The 17365-nt window shown below is 34.3% G+C and overlaps 1 protein-coding gene across 1 annotated transcript in view; it reads left to right on the top strand.

Moving 5' to 3' along the window:
• Positions 1–728: 728 nt before the first annotated feature.
• Smp_169150 (transient receptor potential channel,putative) overlaps positions 729–17365 on the top strand; it is a gene marked incomplete at both ends in the record, with an annotated part of 100970 nt that continues 84333 nt past the window's right edge. The window contains 2 exons of the mRNA XM_018793843.1: positions 729–788; positions 3885–4541. Coding sequence (XP_018647121.1) covers positions 729–788; positions 3885–4541 — 717 coding nt within the window. The remainder of the gene's footprint in view (positions 789–3884; positions 4542–17365) is intronic.

Raw genomic sequence — 17365 nt, 5'->3', positions numbered from 1 at the left:
GTTATTGTGGTTGATAGTAGAAGCATCGTCCTCGTGACTTCCGAAGAGTTTCGGTTTTCATCATGAGGCGTCATAGTTCTTCCTTCAACTCGGAGGACAGACTGTAAATGGTTTAAACTGTTTGATCTGCTAAGCGGTATTTTAGCAACATATTTTTCCTATGTGATGTGGTTGCTGACCCCACAGTATCTCCCTCTTTTACCCGAGCCTGGGATCGGCAGTGTCTCTAGAAGTGCAACAGACAGAGTTATTCATGTTTTAATCAAGTGTTATTTGGGATATTAGCTCTTTTTAAGGAATGTATCTGAACCAGTGCAATGAATGTAATCACGTGGTTTTCACCAATTCAAAGGTCATGTATGTGGAATTGTTTATTTGATTGGTAGATATAACTTGCTGGCGGGTAATAACAGACTTCCATTACTTAAAGCTGTAATACCACACAACCGTTTGAATCCTCAGTTTGCATTCATTTGATCAGAAAGTTCTTATTTAGATTAGGCTCTTATTACTATAAGCCACCGTTATATTATTTTTCTAACTTGAGTAAATTGATCTTTGTAGCAACCACATAGTTTTAAGTAAGTTACTGGTGCATCACTATAGAGATTAAGTGATGAAACGAGGGACCCGAAGAGAACACGCATTCATATACATCGCTTTATCTGGGAAGACGGAATATACCTGTTGATTTTTCAAAAGTCAATGATTTTGTGTTAAATAGTTTGATGTACTCAAAGGTAAACATTTTTCAACAAGGTTCCGTGCTATCTGAAAATTCTAGTACGGTAAACCAAAAGTCTTGATGGGATTGAATTCACCTGGTGGATTAGAATCCAGGTCGTATAGACGTTATCATAAAATTATTCCGCCAGTCACGTAGACCAGCGGCCACGTTTCAGCTTGATAGTTAGAATGCGATCATCACTGAAAGGAATAAACAAACATGAGATTAGCTGCTACGGCAAAATAAGCAATCGATTTAAATAAGTTTGGAGTACACAATTTATTCTGGCTTCGCGTAACAACATAATTCTATGTGATTATGATCTCATTTACTGAAAAATGACACACTTTATTAATTAATAACTGTATACATCTACTTATTTAGAATGCATATCTTGAATTATTTCTTATTATACTTGTGGTGTAAGCTTCTTATGTCTGTCGACATACGTGACATGTAACACCACTCAGAAGTGTAATGTCTGGCAGTAGATGGTTGAGAAGATCGAATTGAAGAGAAAACAGGAATGCAAAGAGAGAGTAACTGTAATAACAACAGCAGTGAAGGAACGATGAAGTTTGAAAGAGACAATGAAAGAGGTGCAAATGAAGTATTTGATGTATGGTTTTGCGTATTTTACAAAGATACGCTGTAATTTTTTATAAAAATAATTTGGTATTCCCCATCTGAGTTCTAGTTCGCTATATACGTAACAAAGTTTTTAGAAAGGCTTTGATTTTTAAATTTTGTAAACTTAACTCACAACGTCCAGTGTTTCTAGGTTTTCTATGGTGGTCTAGCTTCAATTCACTCACGCTTTCAACTATGAAAAATACTAAATCTCCACAAAACCCCTTCTGATAATTAATCACTTAAACGTTAGTTTCATTGATTTACCAGGAAATTCAGTCGAAGTTTCTAATCAACACTTCATCATTATGAAAAAGAACTTGGTCATAGGTTACTCAATGAAGTACTTTCTTTATTGATGCATTCAAGGTAGCTTTGACGTCTGACTTAGAAAAAATACACTATACACTTTGCTTGTTCGATAAGAACGCTGTGTATTTCTTCGATAACCCATTATCTATTCCGATTTCCTATAATTTAAATAAATTTAGTATCTAATAATGTAAAACAGTATCTGATATTATGACGATTTCGCCGTTTTAATGTTTTCCCTGACTTTTTATGCGACATACTACCATCTTTATGTGTTGATAGGCAACGTATGTTCATCGGAGTGATGATTAGAACTGTAAATAGTGGATTAGAAACATTGCACGATGATTTAATATCACATTCAAACAAGACAACTATATCAATGAATTTTCATGCACTCTATTTTTTTACTGTTCTGAGTGATGTTACACAAACACTTAGATTGTTACAGGTTACTATTTACACATAAAATTAATCTGACAAAATATAGCAAATTAATTCAAACCTCTGTTTTAAATGTCCTATCAATCTGATCATGAGTAAATTATTCTTTCCTGATTGGATTGTTGATAAGTATAATCAAGCTGAGTTTTTTATATATCATATGTTGTGTGTGAAATATTTATGTAATCCTTCAAGAATACAGAATATACGTAACAATATCCATAAACTAAGTAATCGATTTTGTTCTATCAGACCTTTTCATTCGCCGATATAGTCAAAATTTATAAGTATTCAATGCTTTTAAGTAAAATGACAGTACAAAAATAAATCCATTGGCCTATTAATTATTTAAGTAAACGAATGATAATAAAACAGACAAAAATTGTTAATACACACGAAAAATGAAGAAAATTCCTATGCATGTTCACGTTGCCTGACTTTTGATTTATCTTAGACTAGCGAAACACAGCTTCTTAGAGAAGTTTTATTCTACTTTTTAAACATTCTTGAGTTGTTTTTAGTTTTTGAAGTGAAACTATCTTAAACTACATTTAATCTTGTATAGACTAGATGGAAATCGTCCATGTGTGAGATTTAGGATGTCTACTTTGTTCTGTCGGACCTATCAACTGGATACACGTAGACGCCATCAGTGATGTTCACATAGGGACGCCAACCCAGTACTACTACTTCAAAAGCCAAGCATATTATCCACTGAGCTACTGAGTTCAAATAACTACTCACTTTTATAATTAGTATGATGTTTATTTCACTATTAGAAAGAGTTCGGGTGTGTGGAAACAATCCATACATATAGTGACGGAAGCTGACCGAAATTCAAGCAGTATTCATAACAAATGGAAGATTTTAAACTTTTCAATAATGACCTATATTACATTTTGTTTCGATTAACCATTTATACCTGGTTGTTTGTAGATATCAATTTAACATAACTGACCATAACCGTTTGAAAATAATCCACCGTTAATACTGATTTTCTATGTTATTGCGCTTTGAAGATTAATGATGAATATATCTATAATAATAGATTTTTAACATCATATATATTTCATTGAAAAGTTAGTAGCTAATTTCCTAAGCTTATTAGACAGACATTTTTCAAGGATGTTTAAAATAACTTCCCTAATTAGTAAGTAATATAAATTTCCGATTCAGTAGTAACATACCAAAAATCAAAAGTATTTAACGGATTAGGATTACATAAGTAGTAGCTATGATTAAAATGGCTTTCTCAACAAAATAAAATTCTGGATGTTAGTCAACATTTTTCAATAAATAATATACTAGATAATATATCATAATTTATAAATGTTTCGTCATATACAAGAACTTGCTTGAATATGTAACTTCTGATGAATTCAGTTAAGCGGAAATTAATATCATGTCTATATAGTACTTATAAATAGAAATTAAAATAAAAACCGAAATCGATTCTTCACCTAAATACTTGTATAAAATATAGTTATGAAAAGAGTTTTTAACAAAATTACTTACAAACAATGTAGCTCGTGTACTTGTAAAGTTTAAACAAAAAAGAGATAACTGATTGGATTTTAAGACCTTTTTATTGATTTTCTAATATTCATCAGTAGTGTCCAGACTTTTATCAGTGTCTTTGATTTACGTCGACCGTGAAACATCATTAAATTTGGTGATTAAATTCACAACTACTTGCTTCATTTCACTGATAAATTTGACTGATTCTGCTAACCTATCAGGTTTGCCTTCATTTCTAATAATTTAATTGTAGTTGACTGATGAAGAACGTGTTTATTTGAATGCAGCGGCGACAGGTGATATTGGTATCATTCGTATGTCATTAGAAGATACTGATGAGTCAGCTGATTTCAACGTAAATTGTGTTGATTATATGGGACGTAATGCACTTCACCTTGCTGTCGATTCAGAAAATACTGAAGTAATGGAATTATTATTAGATAAATTAAATTTTGAATGTATCGAAGAAGCTTTACTACATGCTATCAGTAAAGGACACCCTAAACTAGTGCGCGTTATTATTGAGCATCCAAATTATCAAGCTGGTGAAGATCAAATTAAACGAATGGATTCAAGAAATGCATTTTTTCGTACAACAGAAAAAAGTCAATTTTCACCTGATATAACACCATTAATTCTATCAGCTCATTATAATAATCATGAGATGGTGCAAATGTTTTTATCACGTAATCATACAATTGATAAACCACATTCAATATCATGTCAATGTAATGATTGTCAAGTTAGACAAGATTATGATTCATTGAAACGTTCACGTTCTAGGTTAAATGCTTATCGTGCTTTAGCAAGTCCAGCTTATATGGCATTAAGCAGTCCTGATCCAATAATGACAACTTTTCAACTACGTCAAGAAATGATGAAATTAGCAGAAATTGAAAAAGAATTCAAAGTAAGTACATTCACAAACAATTGTGTGAAAAATTTCAAATATTTCTTAAGTAGAAGTTCAACTAACTATTAAATATATAATTTGTTTTGAAGTGAGTCTATTTCATGGATTTATATAAATTTGTGAAACTTTAAGAATAATTAAGTATTTGACATCTATTTCATCTTCATGTTTAACTCTTTGACAGTGCCAACTCATAAACACATATACTGTATAAACTAGTCGATCATTAAACGTCTGACAACATTTTCAAATCCATTGAACAAGTGAAGTCAAGACACAAAGCTAATGAGTATTCACTATTTAATCCCTTGGGTCTAATCAGCTATCCAATTATTTATGGTTTTTTACAGCTGATATCTGTCTATGACGTACACAAAATTTATGTTAAATAATCCCAACAAAACCTCATCTTTTAAAATGTATACTGGTAATTTAATCAAATATTTTGAGATTTCGATAAAGAACTTAGTGTTATAAACAAAAGACCCGACCAAAGTATATCTGTGAAAATGATCTGTTGGAATAGGAAATATATATTATTTTCCCAATAACTCAGAGTCAAATTTGTTTGAAAAGGCAAGTCCAACATCAGTTTCGTGAGTCATTCCTCATAAATTAAATAAATACAATAATATCCTAAGTATTCGAAGGCACTTAGCACGAGTCCCTGCACCTATGGTTTCAAGTTAATGGTTACCCATCATCAAAATGTCATTGCAATATTAAGTGAAATGATACTTCTCATGAGATTTAAATCTACAACACTGAATATTATAATCAAATTCATTGTCAAAGCATTATTCATCCCTTAACTGACTGAACTAACCTTGGGCTAGCTTCCTTGACGTACCGGTACGCGCCTGTTGTTTTTAGAGATAATAAAATAGAGAGTGAGGCATTAACTCACCTATAATATAAATTAAAAATCGCACAATATCACAAATTTACTAAAATTGGAAATGTAAATTATTGTTTTTTGAGAAAAGTTTTTATACTTCAAAAGAAAAAAGAAAATTGTGCGTCCAGCTCAATGTGGCCAGATGATCGAACAATGTTGAAAATTTATCTAGCGAAAGGAAGGTACTTACAATGTGCTGTAACGTTTTATTGGTTGAACAATTTATAACTCTTGAAGGTGATAATTCCTGCTTACCACAGCTTCTGAAGTAGTTTATCACGAATACTCCTCGTAAACTTTTTGAACTGATTAATCTAATATCTGTCATAACATGTGATCGATAGATCTGTTACCCAAATAAAGACAGTGTATCTCTTGCTTTATGTACAAATTTTCAGGTAATAAGCCGTACAAGGAATACTTAATCCTCTGAATTGTTTCATCGAAATATATATTACAGCGTTGAATTAATCTATCGCTTGTTAAATGACTTAATCATTTTATAAATCCCTCATACAAATTTTTATTAAAATAGAAAATGAAAATTTAAATTTTATAAATTACATCATGCACTGAGCCTTATTAACCCATCCACTGAAAACCATTAGGCACAGGATATCTGCTTTGATCTAGTTATAGACTACTCGGGAGCGTTGATTTACGAACTCTCAAGAAATTAAAACGCAAGACTCTTAGTTCTTGAAACCATTGAACTTAGACAAGCAAATAAACGGATAATGGTTCAATGGTCTAAATTCCGAGAGGTTGCAGCGAAGCATAAATGTCATGGTTTTAATCATCGTTCGGATAATAGATATTAACTTTTGAGGAGTCACATACTAAGACAAAATTACTGTCTAATCCTCCATTAACTCTATCGGAATCTTCGCTACATATACTTATCATTAATCACCCTCGTATGTAAAAGTTGTAAGCAGCTGATGAGAACCTAACGAAATAAAATGAATTCATATTATTCTGCACTAATCTTCGTTCTTACTCTCTTTAAAATAATTCCTTCTAGTTTTTCAATGCATGTTTAACTGAGATCAGCTCGTTATGTAATCGTTAAGCTTCAACAATCTCCACAACACGTCCAACATTATTTATTAAATTTTAGTGCCTAAAATGAAATTATGTCATAGGAAAATTTACGTTTTTAATAGTGATAATAATAATGCAGCACAAAACCCCTACATAGTTCGTTTACTCATTGCCAGTGTATTGCCATTGAACCATATGTTGATTTAAGAGAATAAACTATAAAAACAACATCTACCATGGTTAATTAACGTTGCTATTAATCGTTAGATTAACCTTGTGTACTTTACTACAACTATCTGTCATTTGTTAATAATATGATAAAAGGAAAGGAATTATAACACTAATCAGTTTTTTTCCTTTTTAACAACTTTTAGAGTAATAATAATAACAATCTTGCTTAAATTTTTTACACGTCTATAAATATGTGGCGTAATGTCATTCTGTTTATAGTTTTCTTAACTAATTGCTACCAAAATCATATGATGTTTTATACACTTCAAGGAAGAATGTTCAATGATCAATACCGATAATAGCTTCGTTTTTTTATTTCAATGGTAATGATTTTGAGAAAACACTATAGTAAATAGGATAGATTGATTTAGAAGACAATTGTATTTTCCTTTTGGTGATGTTAAGGTAAGTAACTGATCAGTCTCGATTCGTACGTATGTATCGTGAGAGAATTGTCTCAATATTAGCATTTAATCATGCTTTTAAAGTCACAATGAACTGTCCAAAATTTACAAAATTAAAAATCTTATATATTGGATTGTATCAATGTACCGGTGACACGTATCTAAATTTTGCATAATTCCGGCAAAACCACCATATCTTAATATATATAATCCATGCAACTTTTTTCGTAAGGTTTACCTAAGCTGATCAGTTATTTGTGTGATATTTCTAACGGTGTAAATACTACATATTGTTTCGAAGCATTTTTTTCACTAAGACAGTGACATATCTTCGAAATATTTATTATTCGGAAGAATTTGGACACACAATAAGTATTCTATACTGACTCACCTCAATCTCATTTAGACGATTTCTGTAATGTTCATTAGGAAATACGATTTAATAAAAGGATCAACTTGATAGGTTCAACTGTATTTGAGTAAAAGATATATTGAGTAATGAGAAACCGTACAATTAAACATTGATGCAGATTGGATACCATACAAAATACGAAAATCGGTGGATGCTTCAAGCATTACTGAGAATCGCTACCCTTTTTCACTTCAACGGAAAGTCTTAATCACCTTTTCCTTACGTTGAAATAGAAGTTTAAAACAACGGTTAGTAGACCTCACTGAAAAGCCACGATATTTATAATTCATAATACAAAATACAAATTTCATCGAAATCTCGAATAGCGGCTGAACTGTAAAGTCACACCAAATTGTATTTGTCGATTTACGTGCATGTATGTGTGTAATGACAAAAACATATGCATGAGTAGTCATGATATTCAATTAGGTGTGGTATAATGTGGAAATAAGTGGCAGCCTGACAAAAGGATTTCACTAACCCAATAAACAAAGATGATAAATATTTGTCCCCATCCATTTCTAAACGATTATTAAAAATTGATCATAGATTTATTCTAAAAACTCATTTATACAAGTGTAAAGGTGTGGACAGAGGTGAATGCTTAAATTTATTCAAACCCTAGAGATATGAATTTCGAAACCTCCCTTGTGTATTCCAAAATCAATTCAAACTTCCAATAAATCTACTCTGGTACCACTGATTTTCGTTTTTTAAAATTAATATTGATGTGTGTAATGTTTACTTTGTAATTATCCTTGTTGTTTTTTTATATTCCCAGTTGACCTTAATACATGATCAGATTATTTAAAGTTTACCGTTTAGTTGATGAATAAAAATACAGAGAATTCAGTGAAGAAAATCTTCTTTTCGACGAAATCATTTACTAAAGTTGTAGATTTTGCATGGATTCTGTGCACAAAAAACGATGCTTCCAACCCCTCATTCTTCCTTGACCCTGATTTGCTTCTCCGGTATGTTTGGGCCTTGCTTTTATTTTCATTAGTAATTTGTTCTTCTCTAGCAATTTTTCATGACTATTATTCAAAAGGTTATTATAAACTAGGTTTTTCTTTTTTTTCTTCATATCTGTTAAGTAGACAATTAACTCTCATCTTTCTGACCCGTTAATTATTTTGATCCTCCCATTATTCGCTAATCTATTGATTATTACACAACCTTCCTTTGACATTTGAAATCTCGGATCACTTTATGATGTAATCTTTTCTATCCCTCTATAGATGCATATATTTGTCAAAAAAATGTAAATACGAATGTACAGTATAAACAAATTATTTCATCGAAAGGAAAATTTTCTTTGCTGAATTCTCTCTACATAATCAGATTATTCTAGGCATTTTACGTTAATGTATATATGATCCTGACAAATCTTGTCTTTAATTCTCGTCCAATTCAAACATGAATAAAACTATCAAATAAATAATAACTTTGGTCCAATTAATTTTCAACTCTCCCATTCACAAACTACATCAATGTGGAAACCATTATTGTTATATTTGTGTCCAATATAAGCTTTTTCATTTTTTTTACTTAAATATTGTGTACAAACTGAGAGATATCAGCTACCATTTTATGGGACAGTTACTGCTAGATATTACCAGGGGTTTGAAAGGAAATAATATTTACTAAGGTAGGGTTTCTTTCTTTGATTTGAGTGACTTAATTATGAAACTTTCTCAGTTCTTCTGGATGAAATAATTATCGAAATATGTCCGGTAGAAGTGAGCTATTGGAATTTCTATATATATAACCACTAGCCTGTTCTCTCGACCCTGACCTTGGCTGAATGTCGTGAACTTTGGTCGCATATTGGTTCTATCGGCCCTCAGTTGGCCGTGTTCCTGCATTTGTTCAAAATTTTCACGCTTGGTTGGTGAATTAGATCGATTTCAATAAATAACAAGCGAGCCCACTTCTGTCCACAATTTTTGTAAATGGTGTTGTTCAAAAAAGTGAGAACGAAATTCTAACGAAATCATCTCCTTGATCAACAAATCTTATCTACCGCCTATTACAATTAGTCAAATCTACATTTCTGTACTCCAATATCGTAACCGACTGACTGACAAGTTTGGCTAAATTGTAGTCACAAATAATAATCTTTAAAAGAATAAATTACAACATTTTGAAATGAAATATATTAAATAGATATATCAAATACGATACTTCAGTTTAGGTAATAATGATACCTAATATTACCGGGGTAGAGACAGATTTACAACACTGTTAAAATATAGCTTCCAGTACTCCCTATAATTCACTGGTTAACAGTGAATCCTGGTAGAAATAAAACTTTTGGTAAACTGATGTTATCTATGACCTCAAGTTCATAAGGTTATTAGTTCGAAACGAAATCACATTTGTATATTATTTAGAATAAAGATATTCAAGTGAAGTGAAAATGAATTTTCGGTCACTTTTTTCACAACAATTGAGAAATGGTCAACGTTATAAAAGGAAATTTATCATTTTTATAGTATTAGTCAGTCCAATGTGTAAAACAACGGAAAAAGCCTAGATAAAAAATGATGAATCATCTCTTAAGTTTTACAATTCATAGTAAAATAAACTAATTTTTTTTAGATAATTGTAGCTTCAATATAACTAGGGGTATGTGAGCATTGCAGTAAATTGACCTATTCACATAATCAGAATTTTAGTCAACTTAAACCAGTCTGCAACACAAAATGTTGGGAGTTGACTCAAAAACAAATGAAAATTACTGTTTGCTTAATTATTTCATGGGAAAATTCCAATAAGGCTAATAGTTTGGATGGCTGCTATCAGATAGAACCAACAAATTTATTATACGTTATATTGAAGAATTTAATGAACCTCGAATTGTACAAAATTAGAAACTAAAAAAGGTAAAATAGTGACGAAAGGAAGTTTTCCTGTTAATAACTTAATACGAACTGTATAAACTAGAAATATTAATAATAACATTTAAATAAAAATGTAAAGTGAAATATTAGTTGCGTAATTGCTTTTTTTCTATTGTAGAAAAAGAATTATTGTCACTGACATTCATAATGTAAATGAATTTTTTAATTGTTTTATCATTGAGAAGAGAATGGGACATGATTGACCGAAAATAAGAAAAGTATGAAATAATATAAAATAATAGATGTCAAGCTGTATATATATATATATATATATATATATATATATATATGATAATAGGTAATTAAACGATGGGTAGATGTGTGTGATTCAGTCAATCACAGAAAGAGGTTTATAATACGTCACTGAACAAAATGAGGACAAAAGAAGATACATTTAGCAAAACTAAATATCAATCATTAATTAAATAATTTATTTATTTGCTCATCTGACTAGTTTTTTTTCTGAGAAAAATAATTATTTAACAATAATTTAATTATTGACATTACTAATAAAATATAAATTATAGAAAGTAATTGTTTGTCAAAATTTCACCGATATAAGCCAACTAATGATAATTAATACTGTTATCATAACATTACTACTAAAATTTCATCAGTGTTTTATTTAGTGTGATAAGCTTTTGATGACTTTAACAAAGTATTCAAGTGAAAAATTTTAAACTCAATAACTACTGATTAGTGGATAGTAGTATATTACTGACAAGTAAGGATGATTTGTTCATTGAAGAACATAAATTTGCAACTCTGAATTGTGTGCTCTGTTATATCTGTATGCTTATAACTATATGCGTAGAAAATTGAATTGTAAATGTTTTCCATATATTCACAAAACAAGAGACTTGAACTTGAAGTGAAATCACAAGAAAATATAAAAGATGCATTTACCAGAGTAACTACCAACTTAAATTATTTTGTTTTAGATAAAAAATGTAATATTTTCAAGTAACGTTATGGTTGTGACTAACAGTAAAACGCACAATGTGCGTGTTACTTTATTTCAGACACGTTAGCTCAATGTACCTTTTTATTGTTAGCATGGCGACTCGAACCTGGTATCTCTTGCTTTGAAAACCTAATATCTTGTCCATTTTAGCACTTACTTCACCCAGTCACTGTATCTCGATGAAGTGTCCTTCTTTCCAGTTTGTCAGTGGCACTTATTCTCCCTTCCAAATCTTCCTGAACAGAACATGGAGCATGTTTGCAGTTGCTTCTATGTCTGACTTCAGTGCTTCAGGTGGTATGTTCTCAGGTCCTTCTGCTTTCCCGCTTGTGATTTGTCTGGTGGCCATCCTGACTTCGTCAGTCGTCGGTGGAGTAGTGACATCTATAAGAAGGTCTGTGTGTGCTGCTTCGATGTTCGATTGGTTCAGTGGGGCTGGTTCATTCAAGAGTTACTCAAAGTGTTCTAGCCACCTGTTTGTTTGTTCATGAATCCCAATGATTGGCTTGCCTTCCTTGCCTTTGACCAGTCTGTCTGGCTTAATATATTTCCCTACCAGCTTCTTCGTCGTGTCATATAGTTGTTTCATATTTCCTTCTCTTGGAGCTTTTTCCATTGTCGTTGCTAGGTCTTCTACATATTTCTGTTTATCGGCTGTAATTCTCTTCTTCACTTGCTTGTTTGTTTCGTTGTATCTAGCTCGTGCCTTGACTTGCTCTGTTCTAGTTTGTCTGTTTTTAATTGCTGTCTTCTTGTTCTTCCTTTCTTGAATCTTGTGCAAGTTTTCCATGTAGATCAGTGGTGGACCAAAAGTTATATTAACTCAAAAATGATAATAAAGTTATTACGTCCGAAAATCAATGTATTACTGTATTAAATATAGTTTATAGACACAAGTACAAATTTATTGGACGTTACTTAAATTGTCAGGACTTGTCGTGTTCGATTAGCATTTGTTATAATCAACCACAATTGTAGGTAATTAATAATTCGAATAAAGATTATTATAATCCGAGCAGTATATCCAGAAGAATTATATAATTGATGTACATATCTAGTCTATAATTATTGATAAGAAATAGTTTAGAGTTCAGTTATTACACAACAGACAATTAAGAACGGGTGTCGTGTGTGTAGAAGTGTATTTTTGTGTCATGCTATGGAGCATTCAAAAACGGAAGAGGAGTTATTCAAGGTCATACAATTTTGAACAACTTTTACAGTCGTTGGTAGTAAGTGTACAAATTATGTGAATTAACAAAAGAAATGCAAATAGTATCAAAAACTAATTACATAACAAGTTTATCGTGACTAACTGCTCATAGCTACCCCCAGAGTGTCCGAAGGTAAGACTGGGATGTAATAAAAGTGCGAGAAGAATATAATACATGCATGCGAAAATTAAACAGCGAAGCGAACGTAAAAAAGGATATGCAATGACACTTTACAGTAAGATAAACAATTTTCTTCTTTATCGATAGATGTATATAAACTACACAATATGACATGCACGTTGTTGATATAAAATGTATTAGTATACAGAGTTACATCAATGTTGGCGAGCACAACAAAAATGAAAATACTGTCAATAATGGTGTCTTAGTTTGTTCATAATAATAAAGTGCAAAACTATCCATAAGCTCACAAAAAAATTGGACTGTTTATTTTTATTAATAATTAATGAATAGCTGTCGAGAATTCACTCGTTTATTATTGTAACAATTTTTAAAAAATTGTGATAAAACTAATAATTTTGGAAAATATAACTAATTGTACACACGCTATGTGGTAAAGTAGTAATTTTTTTTAGAAGACCATATGAATTTAGCAATGTATTATATATCACTGGTTGTTTATTTCGACAGACTCTTATTAGGAATGGTTATCCACCTAGACTCGTCAATGGCAACTTAACACATAGATATCATCCTGAAAAAGTACCGACAGTACAAAAGAAAACTGTTTTGATGAATACTGAATTTATATGAAATACGGTTGCTAAAATCTTAATTAAACGGATTTCAAATTCGCTGAATAGAACGTTCTACTCATCTATGCTCCCAATCGTTTTCTCAAGCCGACCTACCATTCATGGATGTGTTAAGGATGAACTTTCGCTTTGGGCCACATCAATGTGCATCTATAAATTTACTTGCTAATATGGGGCAGGGTACATTGACCTCACAACGCTATCACTTTCCGAACGCATCTCAGAACACTACTCGGCATAGCTTTTAGAAGGAGAATGCGAAACAATTACCATTTCAATATAGGGGCATTTAATCAAGTGTGAATACATCGCTCCAAAGGAGTCTTCTTATAAAGTAATCTACACAGTCAAAGGAATTGAATGGAAAGGAAGTCGAATCAATATCTGCTGAGGCAATGGCAATCCACCGACTCAAACCCGCAATTTGCATCCAACCTTTCATCCTTTCTTGGCCTGAGTTCCCCTTAATGGTATATCTTTTTTCCTTTTTTTCATTTCCGTTTGATTATTATTAATTTTTTAAATTGGCGTTTTGTAATTTTAAAATGTAATGAGTTATTATTATCTTATACAAGTTTCCGTGATCATTATTCAGTTTTTTATTGTTATGACTTTTATATTTGTCGTTTATCTTCCATGCTATCAACTGGTCAATTATCTGACCCGTAAATTATTTCCCTTCTTATATTCCTTCCTTACCCCTTGATTATTGCGTAACGTCATTTGATAATAAGTCTCGATTCAATTCATGGCGCAATCTTTTTTATCCTTCTACAGCATATATTTTCCATATAACTATTAATAACGAATGTACAGCTTGAGTAAATAATTTCGTCGAAAAGAAAATTTTCTTCGCTGAATTCCCTTTACTTTTATTCAATGAAACAATGGGTTCTTTTAATTGTCAGGAGATTCAAAAAACAATACAAATTGAATAAGGTACATTTACCCCAAATGACCTGGTACGGCCGAGAGTGGGGAGAGTCCGCTCTCCCTCTCCAAATGCTCTCACATGGCCACGCGTATATAGCCTCTGCCAGGGATGTCCTACTCATTGCCTTCTCGTGACATTACTGTTGTTTACGAAAGTGAGAGGACGAAAAGCGAATGTCCGGTGCTTTAACCGGGTTGGTGGACACGGATAGTCCACCTAGGGGAGTTGGAAAACCCTGATTCCAAACCAATGGTGCACATGGGCTCCCGTATCCTGAAGGAACAAACGGCGTATGAACCAATTATTGGTCACCGGTTACCATGGGACTGCATCTCCTCACGATGCTCCACTGCCTTGTGGGTTAGACCTCTAGGTCGAAGGCTCGAAGTGTGGCCCCCTAAGGAAACCACCTGCTTCGGTTTGGGCACCCGGGCAGTATCACAGCCCTCACGCAAATAAATGAAATGACACATTCAACTGACAATTCTATTCTCGCTCATATTATTATTATTATTATTTACGATATCGCTAATTCACCCCCTTTTATCCCCAATTTGTGTACCCTTACTTTTCAACTTATGCAGCAGCTCGCCCATGGTGGAAACTCTGTCCTGTCTAAACGATCTCTAATCGTTGTCTTGTAGAAAGTGAATGCTTCCACCGATTACGAATACTGAAGCAGTCTTTCTGAAACCACGTACGCCGTTCAAGCTGGCTTCCTTCAACGTTCGCACACTAATGCAGATCAGACAACAGATGGGGCTCGCTTTGTCTTTAGAAAGTCTTATTGTTGATGTTTGTTGTCTATCCGAAACCCGTATTCAAGACTTGTGAAGTACTACAAATTCGCTCTCCATCTATCGCCTCAAAAAGCTTGTTTCACGTGCGCTTATCCGGGGACCCTGTGGCATCTTCGTCTGGTATTGCTAGCGTTGGTGTCGCACTGAGCGCTAGAGCTGAGGCAGCACTAATCGACTGGATCCCCGTTAACAGTCGGTTACGTGCTGTTAGATTAGAAAGTTCCATCAAAGTGAGAAGAAATCGGCGTGAGAAACGGTGTCTTTTCGTCATTTACGCCTATGCCCCGACAGATTGCAGCCCGGATGCAATCAAGGATGAGTTTTACCACCAGTTAACAGTTCTTCTCCAGAAACTGCTCTCCACAGATATTGTAGTACTAGCCGGAGACTTGAATGCACAGGTCGGGCATCTAGGCACAGAAGAGAGTCATTTAGGTGGCCGATCCGGATTTGTTGGTCGCAGGACAGATAACGGGGACCGTTTGCTGCAACTGTGCACAGACCACAACCTGTTTCTGGCTAGCACTAACTTCTGGCACAGTCATCTCCGATGTGCCACCTGGCGTCCTCCCTCTGCATCTCAAACCTGGACTCAGATTGATCACATCGCGATCAGCTACGCCCGGTGTGGTTGTGTACAAGACTGCCGCTCCTTTTGAAGTACCCATCTGGAGTCTGATCATGCCCTGGTCTGCGCCAATCTCACCTTACTTTTCAGTGGCCGAAGGATTGACTGCCATCAACGGATCGATGTTAGTAAACTGGCTGCAACTTCTGTTGCAAGTAAATATCGAGCGGAGCTAGCTTCTAGGCTAGCTACCATACCACCGAAAAGTATAGGTGAGCATTGGTTGTAACTTCGTGACGCCATGAAAATGGCGAGTAAAGCCGCTTGCGGCTTCGCGAAACGTCCCGCTTATAAGCACTGGGTTTCTTCTGGCTCCTTACAACTAATGGAAACCCGTCGGTCTACTCCGAATGACTGTGAAAATGACCACAAACGAAGGCTGTTACGTAATGAAATTGGGCAAAGCTTGCGTGAGGACCGAGAAGCCTGGTGGTCGGAGCGTGCTAATGAGATGGAAGCAGCAGCTGCATCTGGTAACTGCCGGAAGCTCTTCCAACTCATCCGAGCCACTGGCAGCAAGAAGTCTGGTGTGACTGAAACAATCTACGAGGATGACGGGATGCCAATCACTAACATCTCTCGACGTCTTGGACGATCGGCAGAATTCTTTGAAGGGCATTTCAACTGACCTGCTGCTCCGGCAATATCGACCAGATTGTCCTGCCCTCCATGGCCGGTGACGACTGATCCACCAAACGAGGCGGAAGTCCGCGAGGAACTCTAACTCTTGAAACGCTACAAATCACCGGGCCCAGATGACTTACATCCGGCTCTTTTTAAAGATGGTGGCGACTTTCTGACTAAGGAATTGACTGTGTTATTTACAAAGGTTTGGGAGCAAGAAAGTGTTCCAACATCATGGAATGAGTCGATAGTCGTCCCTATCTTTAAAAAGGGTTCACGTTGTTCCTGTAACAACTATCGGGGGATAAGTCTACTTCCGATTGCGTCCCAACTATTGGCTTCTGTCATTCTTCGTAGGTTGTTTAAAACTCGAGAAAGATTGACTCGCGAGGAGCAGGCTGGTTTTCGTTCTGGTCGAGGATGTACTGATCATATCTTCACCCTCCGCCAAATGTTAGAACACCGTCATACTTATCGCAGGCCAACAATCGTAGTGTTTCTTGATATCAGGGCTGCCTTCGATTCGTTGGACAGGACTGTTCTCTGCGATTGTCTATTAAAGAAAGGTGTGCCTGAGAAGTTTATTAACATCTTAAAGGCCCTGTATACGAACACCTCAGGCAGAGTGAGGGCATACAACCACCTTTCTCCCTTGTTCCATTCGAGCAGTGGGGTTAGGCAGGGTTGCCCAATCTCACCATTCCTCTTCAACTTTGCCATTGACGACATCCTGGAAACAGCTCTGATGGATGTAAGTAATGGCGGTGTGGATCTGCTGCCTGGAGAACGACTTCTCGACCTCGAGTATGCGGATGATATTATCTTACTGTGCGATAATGTCCAAGGCATGCAATCCGCACTTAATCAGTTGGCAATCAGTGTCCGCAGGTACGGCATGTGCTTTGCACCCTCCAAGTGCAAAGTACTCCCACAAAACTGGCAGGATTCTCATCCTGTACTCACCCTGGATGGTGAGCAGATTGAAG

Source organism: Schistosoma mansoni, assembly GCF_000237925.1.
Source record: "Schistosoma mansoni, WGS project CABG00000000 data, supercontig 0196, strain Puerto Rico, whole genome shotgun sequence".
Classification (NCBI taxonomy): Eukaryota; Metazoa; Platyhelminthes; class Trematoda; order Strigeidida; family Schistosomatidae; genus Schistosoma; species Schistosoma mansoni.
The sequence above is the reverse complement of the archived record's forward strand: the minus strand, read 5'-3'. Positions and strand labels throughout refer to the sequence as shown.